The sequence below is a fragment of the Camelina sativa genome, chromosome 15, assembly GCF_000633955.1.
Source record: "Camelina sativa cultivar DH55 chromosome 15, Cs, whole genome shotgun sequence".
NCBI lineage: Eukaryota > Viridiplantae > Streptophyta > Magnoliopsida > Brassicales > Brassicaceae > Camelina > Camelina sativa.
This window is the reverse complement of record NC_025699.1, coordinates 12807935-12823182: the sequence shown is the minus strand read 5'-3', so window position 1 is coordinate 12823182 and position 15248 is coordinate 12807935. Positions and strand designations below refer to the sequence as shown.

At 35.3% G+C, this 15248-nt stretch overlaps 1 protein-coding gene and 1 pseudogene across 1 annotated transcript; both read right to left on the bottom strand.

The window, feature by feature from the left end:
- LOC104746615 lies at positions 1762 to 3992 on the bottom strand (annotated as a pseudogene).
- Positions 11693 to 13578, bottom strand: LOC104746614 (UDP-glycosyltransferase 71B2-like). The gene has a single exon (XM_010468134.2). The coding sequence runs from the start codon at positions 13423 to 13425 to the stop codon at positions 11983 to 11985; it is 1443 nt and encodes a 480-aa protein (XP_010466436.1). The 5' UTR covers positions 13426 to 13578; the 3' UTR covers positions 11693 to 11982.

The following is a 15248-nucleotide window of genomic DNA, read 5'->3' as shown; positions in this document are numbered from 1 at the left end:
CAACAAAAACAAAAAGCCAACAGTTTAACACACAAACAGAGAACAGAGAACAACAACACTAAGCCAAGTTATAACACCTAACAACAGAGAACAACAGAGAACAACAACACTAAACCAAGTTATAATCTAAAAAGCAAGCAAGAACCTCTTCTGAAATCTCAAGATCGAAATTTTTACCTCTACGGATGAAATAAAAGGCATCCATTAAGGAAAAGATTCACGATCCAAGTAGAAATTATACGCTACGGATACTGGAACATCTACGTCCATCTTCACTCTGTTTCACATAAAATTCAAACCCGCCCCCAAAAACAAAGATTGATATCAGATTCAATTCCAATTTCAAAACAGAGAAAGAGAGAATAAAAAAGAAACTTCCCTTTCTGATTCCAATTGATTCAAATGATTGAGCCAACCTTCAAGCTTCTGATTCCAAATTCATCAATGGTTTCGTTGATTCAATCGCAACCGAGAGAGAGAGAGAGGAAAAAAGAAAAAAAATCGAGCAGGAAATGTTTTTTTTTTATCTTTTGTTTTATTTGTTCGACCAATAGAATAGCGACACGCTCCTTAGACCAAGATTCAGTCTCTTATATAAGGGGAGATCTTACCATTTTTCTTCATTTCTGATTTATTTTTTTTCACCAAAAGACTAAGATCTTCTCTATGAACCCCCCTATAAACAAGGTCTTACTTTTGAAAAATATATGTATGTACAAGTGAACAAGTCAAGCATTACTTGATTTTATTTTTCTTATCTGTTTTTTAAGTTATCTTCCTCTACAACTCAAAAAAACAGCACCACCAAATATAATGAAAAACAGATAGAGAGGATTTTTAAAAGATGAAAATCGAGCTGGTGTTCATTCCTTCTCCGACGATGAGTCATCTCATGGCGACGTGGAGATGGCCAAGCAACTAGTTGATCAAAACGACCACCTCTCTATCACCGTGGTAATCATATCTTTCAATTCCAAAAGCACATCGATGATCACCTCGCTCACCCTCGCATCTAACAAACAAATCCGCTACGAAATAATCTATGGAGGAGATCAACAACCAACCGAGTTGAAGGCGACTGATTCTCACATCCAAAGTCTAAAACCACATGTGAGAGACGCCGTTTCGAAACTCGTAGATCCCACTCGACCAGACTCACCACGTCTAGCTGGATTCGTCGTTGATATGTACTGCACTTCGATGATCGATGTCGCTAACAAATTCGGTGTCCCGACTTACTTGTTTTACACTTCCAACGCTGGATTTCTTGGACTCTTGCTTCACATTCAGTTCATGTACGACGCAGATGATACCTATGACATGAGCGAGTTGGAAGACTCAGACGCAGAATTAGTGGTTCTGAGTTTGACTTGTCCTTATCCGTTGAAATGTCTTCCTTACATTTTCAAATCAAAAGAGTGGCTCTCCTTTTTNTTAAACACACAAAGTCAAGGAGAAAAGTGGTGTGTGTTGTTCATTGTGGAAAGCAAAATAAATTTCTTACGGTTTTCAATCCACTCGAGTTGTATTTATAACTTAAGATTGGATACAGATCGAACAATGAGAATTATTGTAAATTTATAATTGATTCGCTTATTATTTGAACGTTAACAAACAATTCTTGGGTACATAAACACATTTTCCAAACNAGAAGCAATCGGAGATTTTACAGTGGTTAGACGAGCAACCACTTAGATCGGTAGTGTTCCTTTGCTTTGGGAGTATGGGAGGTTTCAGTGAGGACCAAGCAAGAGNATAACAACAACGAATAGAGCACACACCACTCTCCAACATGGTTAACATATAAAACTAACTTCCGGCGACAGAACACCGTGTCCTGATCACGCCAGAAGAGCCCGTCTTAACTTTAACTCTCCCCATCTTCTCCATTGACTNTAAGCGGCCACCGTTTTCTCTGGTCTCTCCGCCGGGCATCTCCAAATATAATGAAGGAGCCTCCCGGTGAATTCACAAACCTAGAGGAGATACTTCCGGAAGGGTTTCTTGATCGGACGGAGGAGAGAGGAAAGGTGATTNTGTTGATCATCTTCAACGTGGCTGAGTTCGTAGTCAACGCAGAATCGGACTGAAATAAACCTCTCCTCTTTAGGACAAGCCTGTAATAACTGAGATCGAAGCTTCTGCGGCTGCCGGGATCCATCTCTAGGATGGTGGAGTTGTCGTTAAGGCTCTTACATTTCGTAGCCTTTAAAATAGTTGCGTACTCGCTGTCTAGAGATGGATCTTGTTTGACTGTCGNTAATTTGACAGAGGCTCCATCTAAGTTTAAGACGGTGCTGGATGGACCAAGATAGTGACGTCAGGAAGAGAGTGAATGAGATGACCGAGATCTTCCACGTAGCTTTAATGGACGGTGGATCGTCTGAAACTGGTTTGAAAAGNTCGTAACGACTAATATAGTAATCAGGGCCGGTCCATAGGGCAATCAACTCAAGCAAATGATTAGGACATCAAAAAAATTAGGGCATTTTTTTGTAAAATTATTATAGAGTTTATATATATATCTAAAGATTTTTACAAAAATGTGGACTTTAATATAAGTGCAAATCATAGTTTTTGAGGTTAATTGTTAGTTTTAGTTTTGATTTTTTCCATTTTGAGGTTAATAGTTTGCTTTGTTAAACTATTAGATAAATCTTTTCATCAAAACTAATGTTTTGATTTTGGTTTGTGTTAATAAATTTTCAAAACACTAAACATAAAGTCTTATATATCATTAATTATAATTTTTTGGTAATATATAAAAGGGCATGTTTTTTAGTTCGGCATAGGGCACTAATAAATGTCGGACCGGCACTGATAGTAATATGACTATTTTGAGTTTAATTAATAAACTTACCGGAAAGCAGAACAAGGTCTTTGAGATTAAGGCCTTGGTTAGCGAAAAGTCGCTGTAACGTCGTGAAATTACTCGTTGGGGGAGGAATGTTGTTCAAAGCCTCCGTAGAGTTTGAGATTCTACCGTCTCTTCTTCCTGTTGGGACTCTCCATGAAGGACCTCCCTGTACAAAAATATCATATTATAATTTATATAATTAATGAATCGTATTGCAAAATTTTTTTTGTTAATAAATATAATTAGACTAAAATACTCACTAATTTAGTAATTTATAATTTGAAACACTTACGGTGGCGACTACTGCGTCCCTAGCGGTCAAAGCAATGATATCAGCGCAAGAAACAGTCTTAGGACACTCTTTTTCAAGAAGAGACTTGATCCTCTCTACGAAACCGAATCCTCTAAGTGTTAGATTCGGTTGTGAATCTTTCTCTGCGTTCCCAGATGTCGAATTTATCAACACAGATCCATCACATCCCTTCATTACATTTTTTCCAAAATCAATACGAATATATAAGGAAAATCAAAATTATGCTATAGCTCAAATTTACTACCAAATTCACATTTCTATTTACTTTATGATGATATTTTTTTTTCTTTCTTTTGAACATAAATAAATTAATATGATGATACATCTTCTGGAGTACATCAGCGTTTTTAGTAAGCTAATTAACTATTTGTGTGTCGTAGATACAATATCAATATGTGAATATAAATGTAAAGGTGTTCATAACATATCAACATATATAATATCTATCAACAAAAAAAAAACATATGAACATATATGTTATGTAAACACTTGCAAGTATGTATGTGTGGATTAGAGATTAAAGACATACCCTGACGAAGCAGTCGTGGAAGTGCATTCTGATGAGAGGAGCTGCAAGAGAAGGACCATTATGGATATGCTTTTGAATATGATCCGAAATGATTTTCTCTGCGTTTGGACAGCTCTTCGCGTAGAAGTTCATTTGAAGTTGAGCCTCCGATGATCCCAACACTCCAATAAGAACCGTCACTGCAACCGCAACCGCAATATTTAATCGATTCATCGTCTTTATCGAGTTGTTTCCTCGATCTTGTTTTCTCACTATTCTTTGGTTTTGTGTCACTGAAGAGAGATATAGAGCAATAATGGAGTCGGTCTATTTATAATAGGAGTGTTCATTTATCATTATGGTAAAAGTAAACATAAGAGACTTGTGTAAGCCGGAAACACTTATATAAAACCAAGTGAAAACATAGAAACATATTCTTTTACTTTATTTCTACATATATATATATATTCTTTTACTTTATATATATATATATATNCCAAGTTACTAAAACATATAGAAACATATTCTTTTACTTTATTTCTATATATATATAAACATATTCTTTTACTTTATATATATATATATCTGTGTGTGTGTATATCAATAAAGTGAAACAAAAACAAATTATGTGGTTTTATAATATATATTAATATATGTGTGTGTGTGGCAATTTTGTGCTTTTTAATAAATTTGTTGAAATTAATGTTTTATTAACAAAAAAAAAAAAGTAAAAGCCTAAAAACTAAAGTGATACCAGAATAAAACGCAGTTGTTTATAGTTGTTACCCTTATTATAAGTTCCATGATTAGCTGTCCAAGAATTTTAATTTGAGGTAATCTAAATGAAGTAAAGAACTAAAGTTATATACTATTAATTAGTAGAGGTTATTTTCTATAGTAAAGAAATCAAAAGGGTAAAGTTGAAAAATAGCAGGTCTTAAATAATTATTTTCACATGTGAACAGTATACGAAAAATGTATTTTTTAATAAAGAAGGTCTATTATAATATAAGTAGAACTTATTAAATTATTTCTTTAGCTAAAGACGTTAATTGCTTTATCTACACGCACATAACAAGGTATTATGTACATAATTGTGCGTCTCTGCTTTGGTCCATTGATAATTATGGTTTCTTAAAAAAGATTGTTATCAAGGTTAAAAAGTTATCATATGTCAGTCAAATGATTTTTTTCTGGATATTGTTGATATACAAAATCACGGAGAAATTGCTAAACTGGCTTAAAATAGGATACAATTCATTAAAAGATAAAAAAATCATAAATTTAATCAATATAAGCATACTTTTTCATCTTTCAATCACACCCATAAATATTACACAATCCTACTATATTAATTGAGAAGTACAAATATGAAACTAACTTTAAAATGTGTAGAAAATTACATTCAATTGCCATTAGAAAAAATTAATTAAACTTAATTAACTAATTTAAATAAATATAATTAATTAAAAAAACACTCACAGATTAAATATTAAAAAATCTAAAAAAATCTAAAAAAATATTTTCTCTCTCTAATAAATTATGGACGAAATTACTAATTATTTAAAAAAAATATGTAAACCAATCAGAATTTCAAAAACTAAGATTTTATATCCAAGTATACAATACAATTATTTTTAATAACTAAATTCGAAAATTTTGTTAAGTTTTCAAATTATGATTCTCCTATCATCTTTATTTTATTTTACTTACAAATTGTTTGAAATTTTCATATAATACTTATAATATAAAATGCATATTTTTTTTTCTGCATATGTTGTGATTTGATTTTTTTTAAAAACGAAGATATATTACTCATTCTATGAAAATATGTGTTTTAATTTCCACATTGGCAGGTTGGTAAAACTAAATTTATATAAATGATAAATTAATAATTTTTATTTGCTCACAATTAAAATATTTAAATTACGATTTTATATTTCACAAAATAATAATGCAAATACAACAAACAAACAATATAAAACTGTAATAATACGTCAAAAATAAAATACTATAATATAGTAAAATAATTAGTATTCAAATAGACTAATAGATTTACATAACAATTTAAAATAAATATTATCTCAAATAAAATAATTTTTTATACAAATAAAACAATAATTTTATTATTATATTATAATTTTTTTTTTAAATATTGACCCGTGCTTTAAGCAAGAGATATATCTTAGTTACTAGATTAAACACAAAACAAAGTATACTATGTTTTAAGTCATTTTTTTTAATTACCAATCTCTTTTTCGTCATAAGATTTACGCAGAGACAAAATAGCAAATCAATATCTTCACCGTGGACAGTGGAGACATTGAATAGTAAAAATATCTTACTTTTTTCACATGATTTATTCAGGATGTCGGGTCAATATATATATAGGACATCAATTATTAAATGGAGAAGAAAATATTGAACCCCAATTATAGCGAGTGACTTAAGGAAGTGAAGGAGGATTCATAGCCTAGAGAGTAGAGGCCCTAGACATATATTATTGTCCACAACCTGCAACCTTAGGTCATCTCCAGCGGAGAACGTTGATGATTACTCAAAAAAAATATTTTTATTAATTTGTTTTTTTTTTTGTTTTTTTCCAATAAATTGATCAATAGAATAAGGACATCTGTCACTTTATATATAAGTACCGTTTCTTCCGTCACTCGCCAGAGAAACGTTTCTTCTTATTTTATCTTCTCTCTCTTCATTTTATTATTCTTTTAATAAAAGTAACTCACAAAGAAACGCTCACTGCCGATGTCCTAAGAAGCTCAATGCTGCTAGGCAGCTGTAAGAAGGAAAACGATCGGATCAGAATATTTCCAACATCGTTTAATATATCCTAAAGATACTTTTTCACTTTGATTAAATAAACAAATAGAAATGACAAGAGGAAAAAAGAAAAAAAAAATTGAACACTGAAAAGGAAAGATACCGACGCATAATCACCTAAACCCACTAACACATTCTTTTCCACTTATACAAATAAAATAAGTTTACGCATATTTGATAATCGAATATACACGTATATATGAAATTAAAATAACGAAAAACCATAAGAGAAATAATTATTATACACACAAAAGATACAACACATGGAAAAATTGGATCTAAAAATATTATTTTGTTCTTTCTATTCTCACCTCCCTGGATGCCATTACGAAGCTTTCATGCAGATTTTGGCCATAAATTCGAAGTCCTATATAATATTCATGCAGATTAGGGCTTTTTTTTAATTGGTTAATGGATAAGAGACTTAATATTACCGTAAATAAGTAAAATTGTAACATATCATATAAAATATATACAAGCTTATTATAATATGTATGGAGGAAGTATCGATACATTGAGCCAAAGTTGACGAGTGACGACACACTATTTGCTCACTGATGATATAAACAAGTTCTTTAAGTTAGACTATTGATATCCACCGTACGTGTCTTCTACGGTCAAAAATAAAATTATATGTAGCTTTAAGGAACGAGAAACTGACTTAGTAAGAGCCAAAAGATCATAAGTTATCTTTACTTTGATTAGAAAATACATGATTACTTATAATATGTTTGTGTATCTTAGATCACCTGTCTTGTTTTATTGCCAAAACTTTGCCGTTGTCTCTCTACTCTCTTATATGTTGTCATCTTCTTTAATCTGGCATTTCTAAGAAAATCTCTTTTGAGGCATTAGTAGAAACAATTATGAAGTTTGCTAACGAATTGAAGTTTCATCAAAAACCAAAAATTGTGCAAGACACCACTAAATAAAGAAGAAGGATTCCAAATAAAGATGGCACAATAATGTTTGGAAGTCACTTTAACATATATTTTTTTAATCTTTTTATATTTTTCTAAATTATAAAACCGATATAACTTCTTGAAAAGTAAATACCTAATGATTTGTATATATATGCAATTGTGGTTAATGAGTTAAATAGTTTCGATTGATCAAGAAATTCAAAGGGTGCGCTAGAGATATTTGACCTAATATAATACCAAATAAAGCTTCCATATCTACTTCCTCTTGTTTGGCAGATAGTTGTTGGCAGGTCCCCTTTACAGAGTTTCGAAGTTGGTTAATTCCCTGAGGCTTTTTATTTCCTTAAAAACGTTTTAGGCATTCATTTCTTTAACTAAGAAAACCTAGTTGAACCAAAAAAGTTTTTAAGAAGAAACATAAAGCAATATTAATGCCAATATAAATAAAAAAATATCAGCGTTCAATGCTTAGCACATTTTTTTCTTAAGAAGAGATGATTAAAACGAAGATAAAAAATGATATATAAAGGTTATAAATCCTTCTTATTGTTTTGCATATTAACCTAGATTTTATGACTGTGGCCTGTGGGTTAAGATTTTAATTGATTTACTAAATAGTTCCATTTTAATAGTAAAATGAATGTGTACGAAATCATCATCCTTACAAAAGTCCATTAATCACTGTCCACTGAATCTTTCTAACAACTGTGATCACCACGGGTACTGGCGTAGAAATAATATTTTGCTTCGCTTGAGAGTCTTGTGAGATTTTTGTGATTCATCTCTTTTTAATCATTCACTATCTTTATCTTTTACGTTTTAAACTATTATTTCCTACTATTAAAAAATTGAATCCTAAGTGCCCACATTTCTATTAAGTCTAGCTAAGGCTACTAACTTCCCCACTAAGTATGTGAGAGACTATTTTTGTTAAACTATTTCAAATTGTAATGTTCTCATCAGGGCTGGTTCTCATAAATCCATTTGAAAAAATAATTCGTCTAGTACTTAAAAGCCTCAACTCCCAGAACAGCGGAAAACATAACTATTTTTAATATATAGTAAAGTGGACATGAAACATGGCCCATAACTAAGGCCATAATATCTACTAGACTAGTCTGGTCCATAATCCTATATTGTATTAATAGGCAAGTTATACGTATATCTAGAAGACTAGAACTAACGTTTAGCAACTAATGTGATCAAAAGGTATCAGTTCGTACCGGCGTACTATTTCCCCCTTGGAACTATCTTATTTTGCCAGATCCCCATCGATCTTTGATCTCGTACCAGTTTTCCTTCAAACTTATATTCTCCGTTTATTTCCCCCGAATCCATACTTCTACGCCTATTTCCCCACCGAACCACGATTACACGGTTTTGGTACAAAACCCGATAGAAACCCATATTGAACCGGTGTGAAACCAATTTAGAACCCGGGTAAAATATACAACCCGACCCAACTTCTGCTTCTTCTATTTTAAAACGAAAATCCCCAAATTGAAACTAAAAACCCTAAAAATCGAAATTGAATAAGAAATCTCTCTCTATTTCTCTCAAAATCATGAGCTTCTTTAAGCTTTGGAACAACCGATCTTGCCTTCTCCTTGGCATCAAGCGTCACAACATGCTCAAGAGCCTCGCGTGCTCTCTTCCTCGCCAAAGCAGCTTCTTTTCCTCTCCGGTCAGCATCACACTTAGCTGCGATAACAGCCTTGTTCATTGACGAAGCAGCGATCTTAGTGGCGCATAAGAAGGCTTTGAGAGAGATTTGTCGATTGAGCGAGAGCCGTTTTCGTCAACGATAAGGCGGAAAAAGGAGAATGAATTAGGGTTCTGGCAAGGAGGATAGAGTTAAGAAGAAGCGGGTTTGGCGGGAAGTGTGCGGCGGGGATGAATCGTAGAAGGCGAAGCAGATGGGGCAAAACGACGTACTGTGTGTATTACCCAGGAGTCTCGGCTTCCGCAATCGTCGCATCTTTCTGTTAAATTGGTTTATGATGCATCGGAGGACGGCGAGGTTGACGTCGCCGTGGTTGGTGTTTGTGTTGTTGATGGAAGATTCATACTTGTGTCTCTGATTTGGGGATTTTGTGTTTTTTAGGTTTTCTTAGGTTCAGATAGTTTAATCGGGTTGTAAATGGGTTGTAAACCGGTTTAATGTGGTTTAATTTGATTTAATTTGGTTATTACGGTTCAACAGTTGGTTAAACAAAACAGTAAACCATTATAACCAATACGATGGGGAAATTATGCGAGGTTTCATAGTTCGGTGGGGAAATAGGTGTAGAAGTATGGATTCGGGGGGAAATAAACAGAGAATATAAGTTCGAAGGAAAACTGGTACGAGATCAAAGATCGATGGAGATCTAGCAAGATAAGATAGTTCCGAGGGGGAAATAGTACGTCGGTCCTATCAGTTCAATTGCGATTCTGGCATATATCACAAATATTCTTTTGTAAAGTCGAAGCTAAAAACTTTACATGCTGTTATAAAATCGGGCGCGTGTGGTATACGCGCGTGCGATTTTTCTCCCAAAACCTCCGCCGCTTGAACCCTAGATCTGCTGTGCGTCTCGCCTCTCCGATCATCGGCGCTCCTCGCCGTGACCGCGAGAGGGTCCCCGGTTTCTCCGCTATGCAGTTAGGCTCTTTCCGGTAGGCGATTTGACGAGTCTGACACCGGAGCTTTGTGGTTTGGCTCATCGGAGACTCCATCTGTAAAAGAAAAGGCGTCGGCTTGCCTGAAATTTAACTTTTGACTTCGGCGACTTCACCTCCTCGGTGCTCTCACGCATCCTCCGGTTTGTTTTGAAGACGACAAATCTGATGTTGTGAGGCTCCTCACGGTGCTATTTCGGCGATGGTCTTGCGCTTCGTGGCTGTCGCGTAGCTGCTCAAGCGGCGGTTTGTTTTCTTCTCTGGCGAGTGGTTTGGTGGGGGTGGGGTTCTCTATTAGCTCACCTCTCCTTTCTGTTGGCGTGCGGTGGCTCTTCTACAGTGGTGGTCCGACGGTGCTCTGTTTCTCCGTCAGGCGCAGGGATGCTTCGGCTCTCTTTCCCTCCGCGGCTACCACTTGTCTTCACACTCTGTGTCTTTTCTCCCGCCCCGTGTTAGTAGTCGTTGGTTTCCCTGGCTCTTTAGCTTACTTCGGTAAGCTTTGCCTCTGTCGACTGTTTGATGCATTAGGCCAGGTTGTTAGTGCTTTGGAATCAGTCTCCGGATGTTTCGATCTTCTGCTTCTGTCTTCACTGGGGGTTTTAGGCTAGCTATGTCTGTCATTTGTTGTGGCTTGTCTTATAGGGCCGGCTTCTCTATCTTCTTCAAGTCATATTCGACTTCATTCCTCAGCTCATCGCCCAAGCCAAAGGTGTTGATTGATGATGATGACTGGTACTTTCCGAGACTTGTTTTGCTTCTGCAGGTAACTTGTGAGTTTCGTTTTGGAGGGAGTTGTTGGCTCTGCTTGATCAAGGGTTTGAGGCTTCCCGGCGTCGCGGTAGCTAGCTGTATCTCCATGCATCTCCTTAACATGTCACACCTGTTTTTCGCCTTAGCGCTCAAGTTTATTGCTTCCTTCGCCGCAAATTTCTTCGGCCTTTGGTCCAGCCTCTTCGGATTAGTGTGTCCCTAGTTTCAAGCTTCGAAAAATCTCAAAGTGTTTTTAGTGTTTGATCATGTGAGATGCTGGTGCTAGTATGGCTTTTTGCGGATGTGAAGTTGCTAGGCTCTGTACTACTGACTCCAAAGGGAGCTTAGGATGGACTTAGTAGAGTGAGTAAGCATTGCCTGCCTCATTAAGCTTGGTGGTTTCGCAGTCACTTGCTTGTCTCGGGCTACCATTGAACGGACTGCTTCCTTGCTACTCGATCAAACGCTTTGCATCTTTGTCATATTTTTCATTGTTGTTTTGATTTCTAGGCTCTCTTTAGGGATTCGTTTTTATCTTGCATCAAACTGTCTTCTACCATTATTATTATGCTAATGGTTTGAATTTGATGATTTGGTGCAAGAATGTGGTATGCTTCCATGTAATAAGTTATGCTTAATTGTGTAACTCAAACTTTCATTGTAAAATGAATGTTTACATTCTTATCAAAAAAAAAAAGTCGAAGCTAACATTCTTGTATTGGAGGAAGAGTTTTCAGTCATCACTGTGGTCGTTAAATATAGATATTTCGTTATTTGTTTTACATTGTGAATCATGTGATTAATATTCAGGCTAAGAACACAGACATTAAATAACAATTATATAAATAGTAATCATAAACTTATTTACTTGAAATATGTATATATTTCAGAAGAATTTGATATATTTGATACATCATCTGAAAAATAAAAATCCCTAGTTCCCCTTAGTTCCAACAAGGCAACAACAACACCTTACCTGTACTACATTTTCTTTGTGTAACCTTGGAATAATCACGACAACTATCATTGTTTACCCATTTAGTCAAATATATACTGTCCTACCAATCGCAGGATACTCAAGATTTAATTGACGAAATGTAAACCACCATGATAGTTGTTGTCGGGACGTTCTTTAAGATTTGTGAATATTCTTAGTAACGTCTTGTCTGAACTTTATAAGAGCAGTGTGTGAAGATCCACCGTCCATTAATGCTACATGACTCTTCGCACTCATCTCCTTCACTTTATGCCTCACGTCACAATCATGCTCCATCAAACACCTGATCCCTCTCTCTATCTCATCAGCCGTCATTAACTCTGTCTCTGGCCGGAAACTGTTTCGGATCTCCACCGCAAGCCCTAGCTCTTCAACCATCTCAAACGCGTTAAATTGTTGCTCGGCGTAAAGTGGCCACGTAGCGATCGGAACACCGAACCAAAGACTCTCTAGTGTCGAGTTCCATCCACAGTAGGACACGAATCCTCCGATCGCAGGATTCGCTAGTATGGCGCTTTGTGGAGCCCAACCTATGATCTTACCGATTTCCGCCGTTCGTTCTAGGAATCCCTCCGGGAGAACCTCATCAAGATTTGTAAATTCTCCCGGAGGTCTCATCGTTCCTTGTGGTTGAGCACGACGAAGAGACCAGACAAATCTGTGACCGCTGCGCTCTAACGCGATTGCGATCTCCTTTGCTTGTTCCTCACGGAATCCTCCCATGCTCCCAAAACAGAGGAACACAATGGATTTACGTGGCTGCTTATCGAGCCACTTTAGAATATCCAGTTGCTTATCCTCTCCTGATTTTGGACTGTTGATTTTGAGATTCAAAACCGGTCCAACTGTGTACACCGTAGGAAGAGAATGATCTCCACTAGAGAAAAACTTCATTGCTTGAGGCTCAAGCTCTGTAAACGTATTTATCAAAATACCCTTTGTTTCGCGGAATCTTCTGATTTGAGACACAATCCGCAACCTCTCCTTGGATAACATCAAAGAGGGGAAACACTTAACCGGTAAAGAACGAGTCAAACTTGGGACCTCCAACTTGGTGCCCTTCGAATCCTTCAACTCGCTGACGTCGTATTTCTTAACGTCGTAAAGGTACTGAACATGCAGCTGTAATCCTAGAAACGTAGCGTTAGAAGGAAAGAACAGGTAACTCGGAACGCCAAATTCATTGGCGACATCGATCATCGTAGTGTAGAGCATGTCCACCACGAATCCAGCAAGCCGCCTCGAGTCAGGTCGGGAAGGGTCAGTGACTTTAGCCACCGTGGCTTTCACCACCGGTTTATAGCTCTCTAAGTAGGATTCAAAATCCGGCTTACTGTCAACGGAGTTTGATATATCCGCCATGGTTAGGACGTTGTAGCGTAGATGATCTGTGGACGCGGTGGAGAGAGAAGAGATGTAGGAGGAAGAGCTTTCGGTACCGATTCCTTGCATTGAAGGGATGATGACGACGGTGATGGAGAGACGGCCATCGCCGTCGACAAGGAGCTTAGCCAACTCCACTAATGGCCGGAGGTGTCCGTCACCAGGTGATGGTATGAAGATCAGTTCCAGTTTCATTTCAAAGAGTTATGTACTTTTCACCACAGTTACAGAGTTATACAATGACTTTATAGATACAACCAAAATGGTGCAGTCATAATTGAGGCTGCTCGGATACGTTGAGTGCTGTTGCTACGTTGATACCAATTTGTCACAGACTATTCTCTTCCCACTTTGATGAGCTTTGTGATGTATTAATGAGTTTGACATTTTGAGCATATAATATACATACAGTATGACGTTTTTTTTTTGTGTGCACCACATACAGTGTGACGTTCTCGGGTTATTATTGGTATGCAAATCATTTTTTTTTCACAGCAAATTCCCATTGAAATTTGTAGCATGGAAACTTTTTTAGGTCTGTTTCCTTTTTCCGAAACATTTAAAAAACGAAAATTCGTGTAAACTTGGAAACAAGGTAAAAAACAAGATTTTTAGAAATTTCTGTTTGGAAATACGATGCAAACTCCATTTCCGTTTTGGAAACATGATGGAAATTATTTTTTTTAGTTTGAAACTTAATAAATAAATAATTTGGAAATATAAAACTTCATTATAAATATAAATATATAATATAATTAGTGTTTTAATACAACTATTTAATATTTATATTTTGAAGCTTTTGATATAATTTTTATGTTTAGTGTTTTATTGTATATATATATATAGAAAGATATAAATATATATACATACGTTTCCAAAATGAATCCATTTCCTAATTTCAGAAAAAATTGTTTTCTGTTTCCGAAACGTTTCGCTTCAACGTATCCGCGTTTCTGTTTCAATGCAATCTAGGTTATCAGTAGGCGTGCTACAATACAATATATTAAGGAGGTGACGAGTAAGATATAAAATTACAATTAGGTGGGAAAAGGGAAGTTTGGCTAACTTATCTGCAAATGGTTGCAAGTTTGAAGAGATTGGACAGGTTGAAAAAAATTATTTAACCAATTTTTACTATTTGCATTGAAAAGGTTGAAGAGGTTGGAAAAAACTATTCAGCCCTTTCAACTTAAGAAGTCGGAAAAATAAACTAATCCTACAGCAAAAATGTTCAACTTGTTCGACCACTATTTTGGAGATGAATGAGTTGAATATTATTCAACTCAATTTTATTCAACTCATTTTTTAATTTTAAGCAATCATTTGCAGCTTTAATATGAAAGACTATAAACCATGTCATACGTAAATATAGAAAAATAAATAATTTATGCATATAAATTTAAGTTGTGTTTTTGTATTTTTTTTTAGAATTTCATAATTATAAACACTATTTAATATATAACGATAATGATTATGACTAAAAAGTAATAAGGCAGTATATATTTATTACTGTGTACAATTATATATTCAAAAGATAATTACTGATTAAAATATATTTCTATTTAGATACTCATTTTTTCTCCAAAGAGCTATCGTATCTTCCAAAATAATAAATTTGGGTCTGAATGGTGACTGCAGTCAGGGCGGTCAAATCCGTTAGTGGAGTAGACCGCTTTTTATTTACCATTCACAAATTTAGTCCATAGTGGTACGATCCAAAAGACATATAGAAAGAAAATCGCTGCGGACCAACTGCAAACTATTGTTGTGTGCAAATAAATCTGGTCTGCATTGGTCTGCTATCCGCCCTATTTTTGGGGCAGACTAAACCGCTGACGGATTTAGCCGTCTTGACCACAATCACCATTCAAACCCAAACAACAATCAATCGAAGTTTATAGTTCGAGCGTTTCCGCCATGTGTTTACATCGTAATTTAAAAAAATTCAAATTTTTATAACTTCGACTTTTATATGTACAATATGTCTTTCTAGGATTTGAATTTATGCACAAAAACAC

Excerpts from the sequence above, each read along its gene's own strand:
- LOC104746614 (XM_010468134.2), bottom strand. The coding sequence starts at position 13,425 with ATGAAACTGGAACTGATCTTCATACCATCACCTGGTGACGGACACCTC.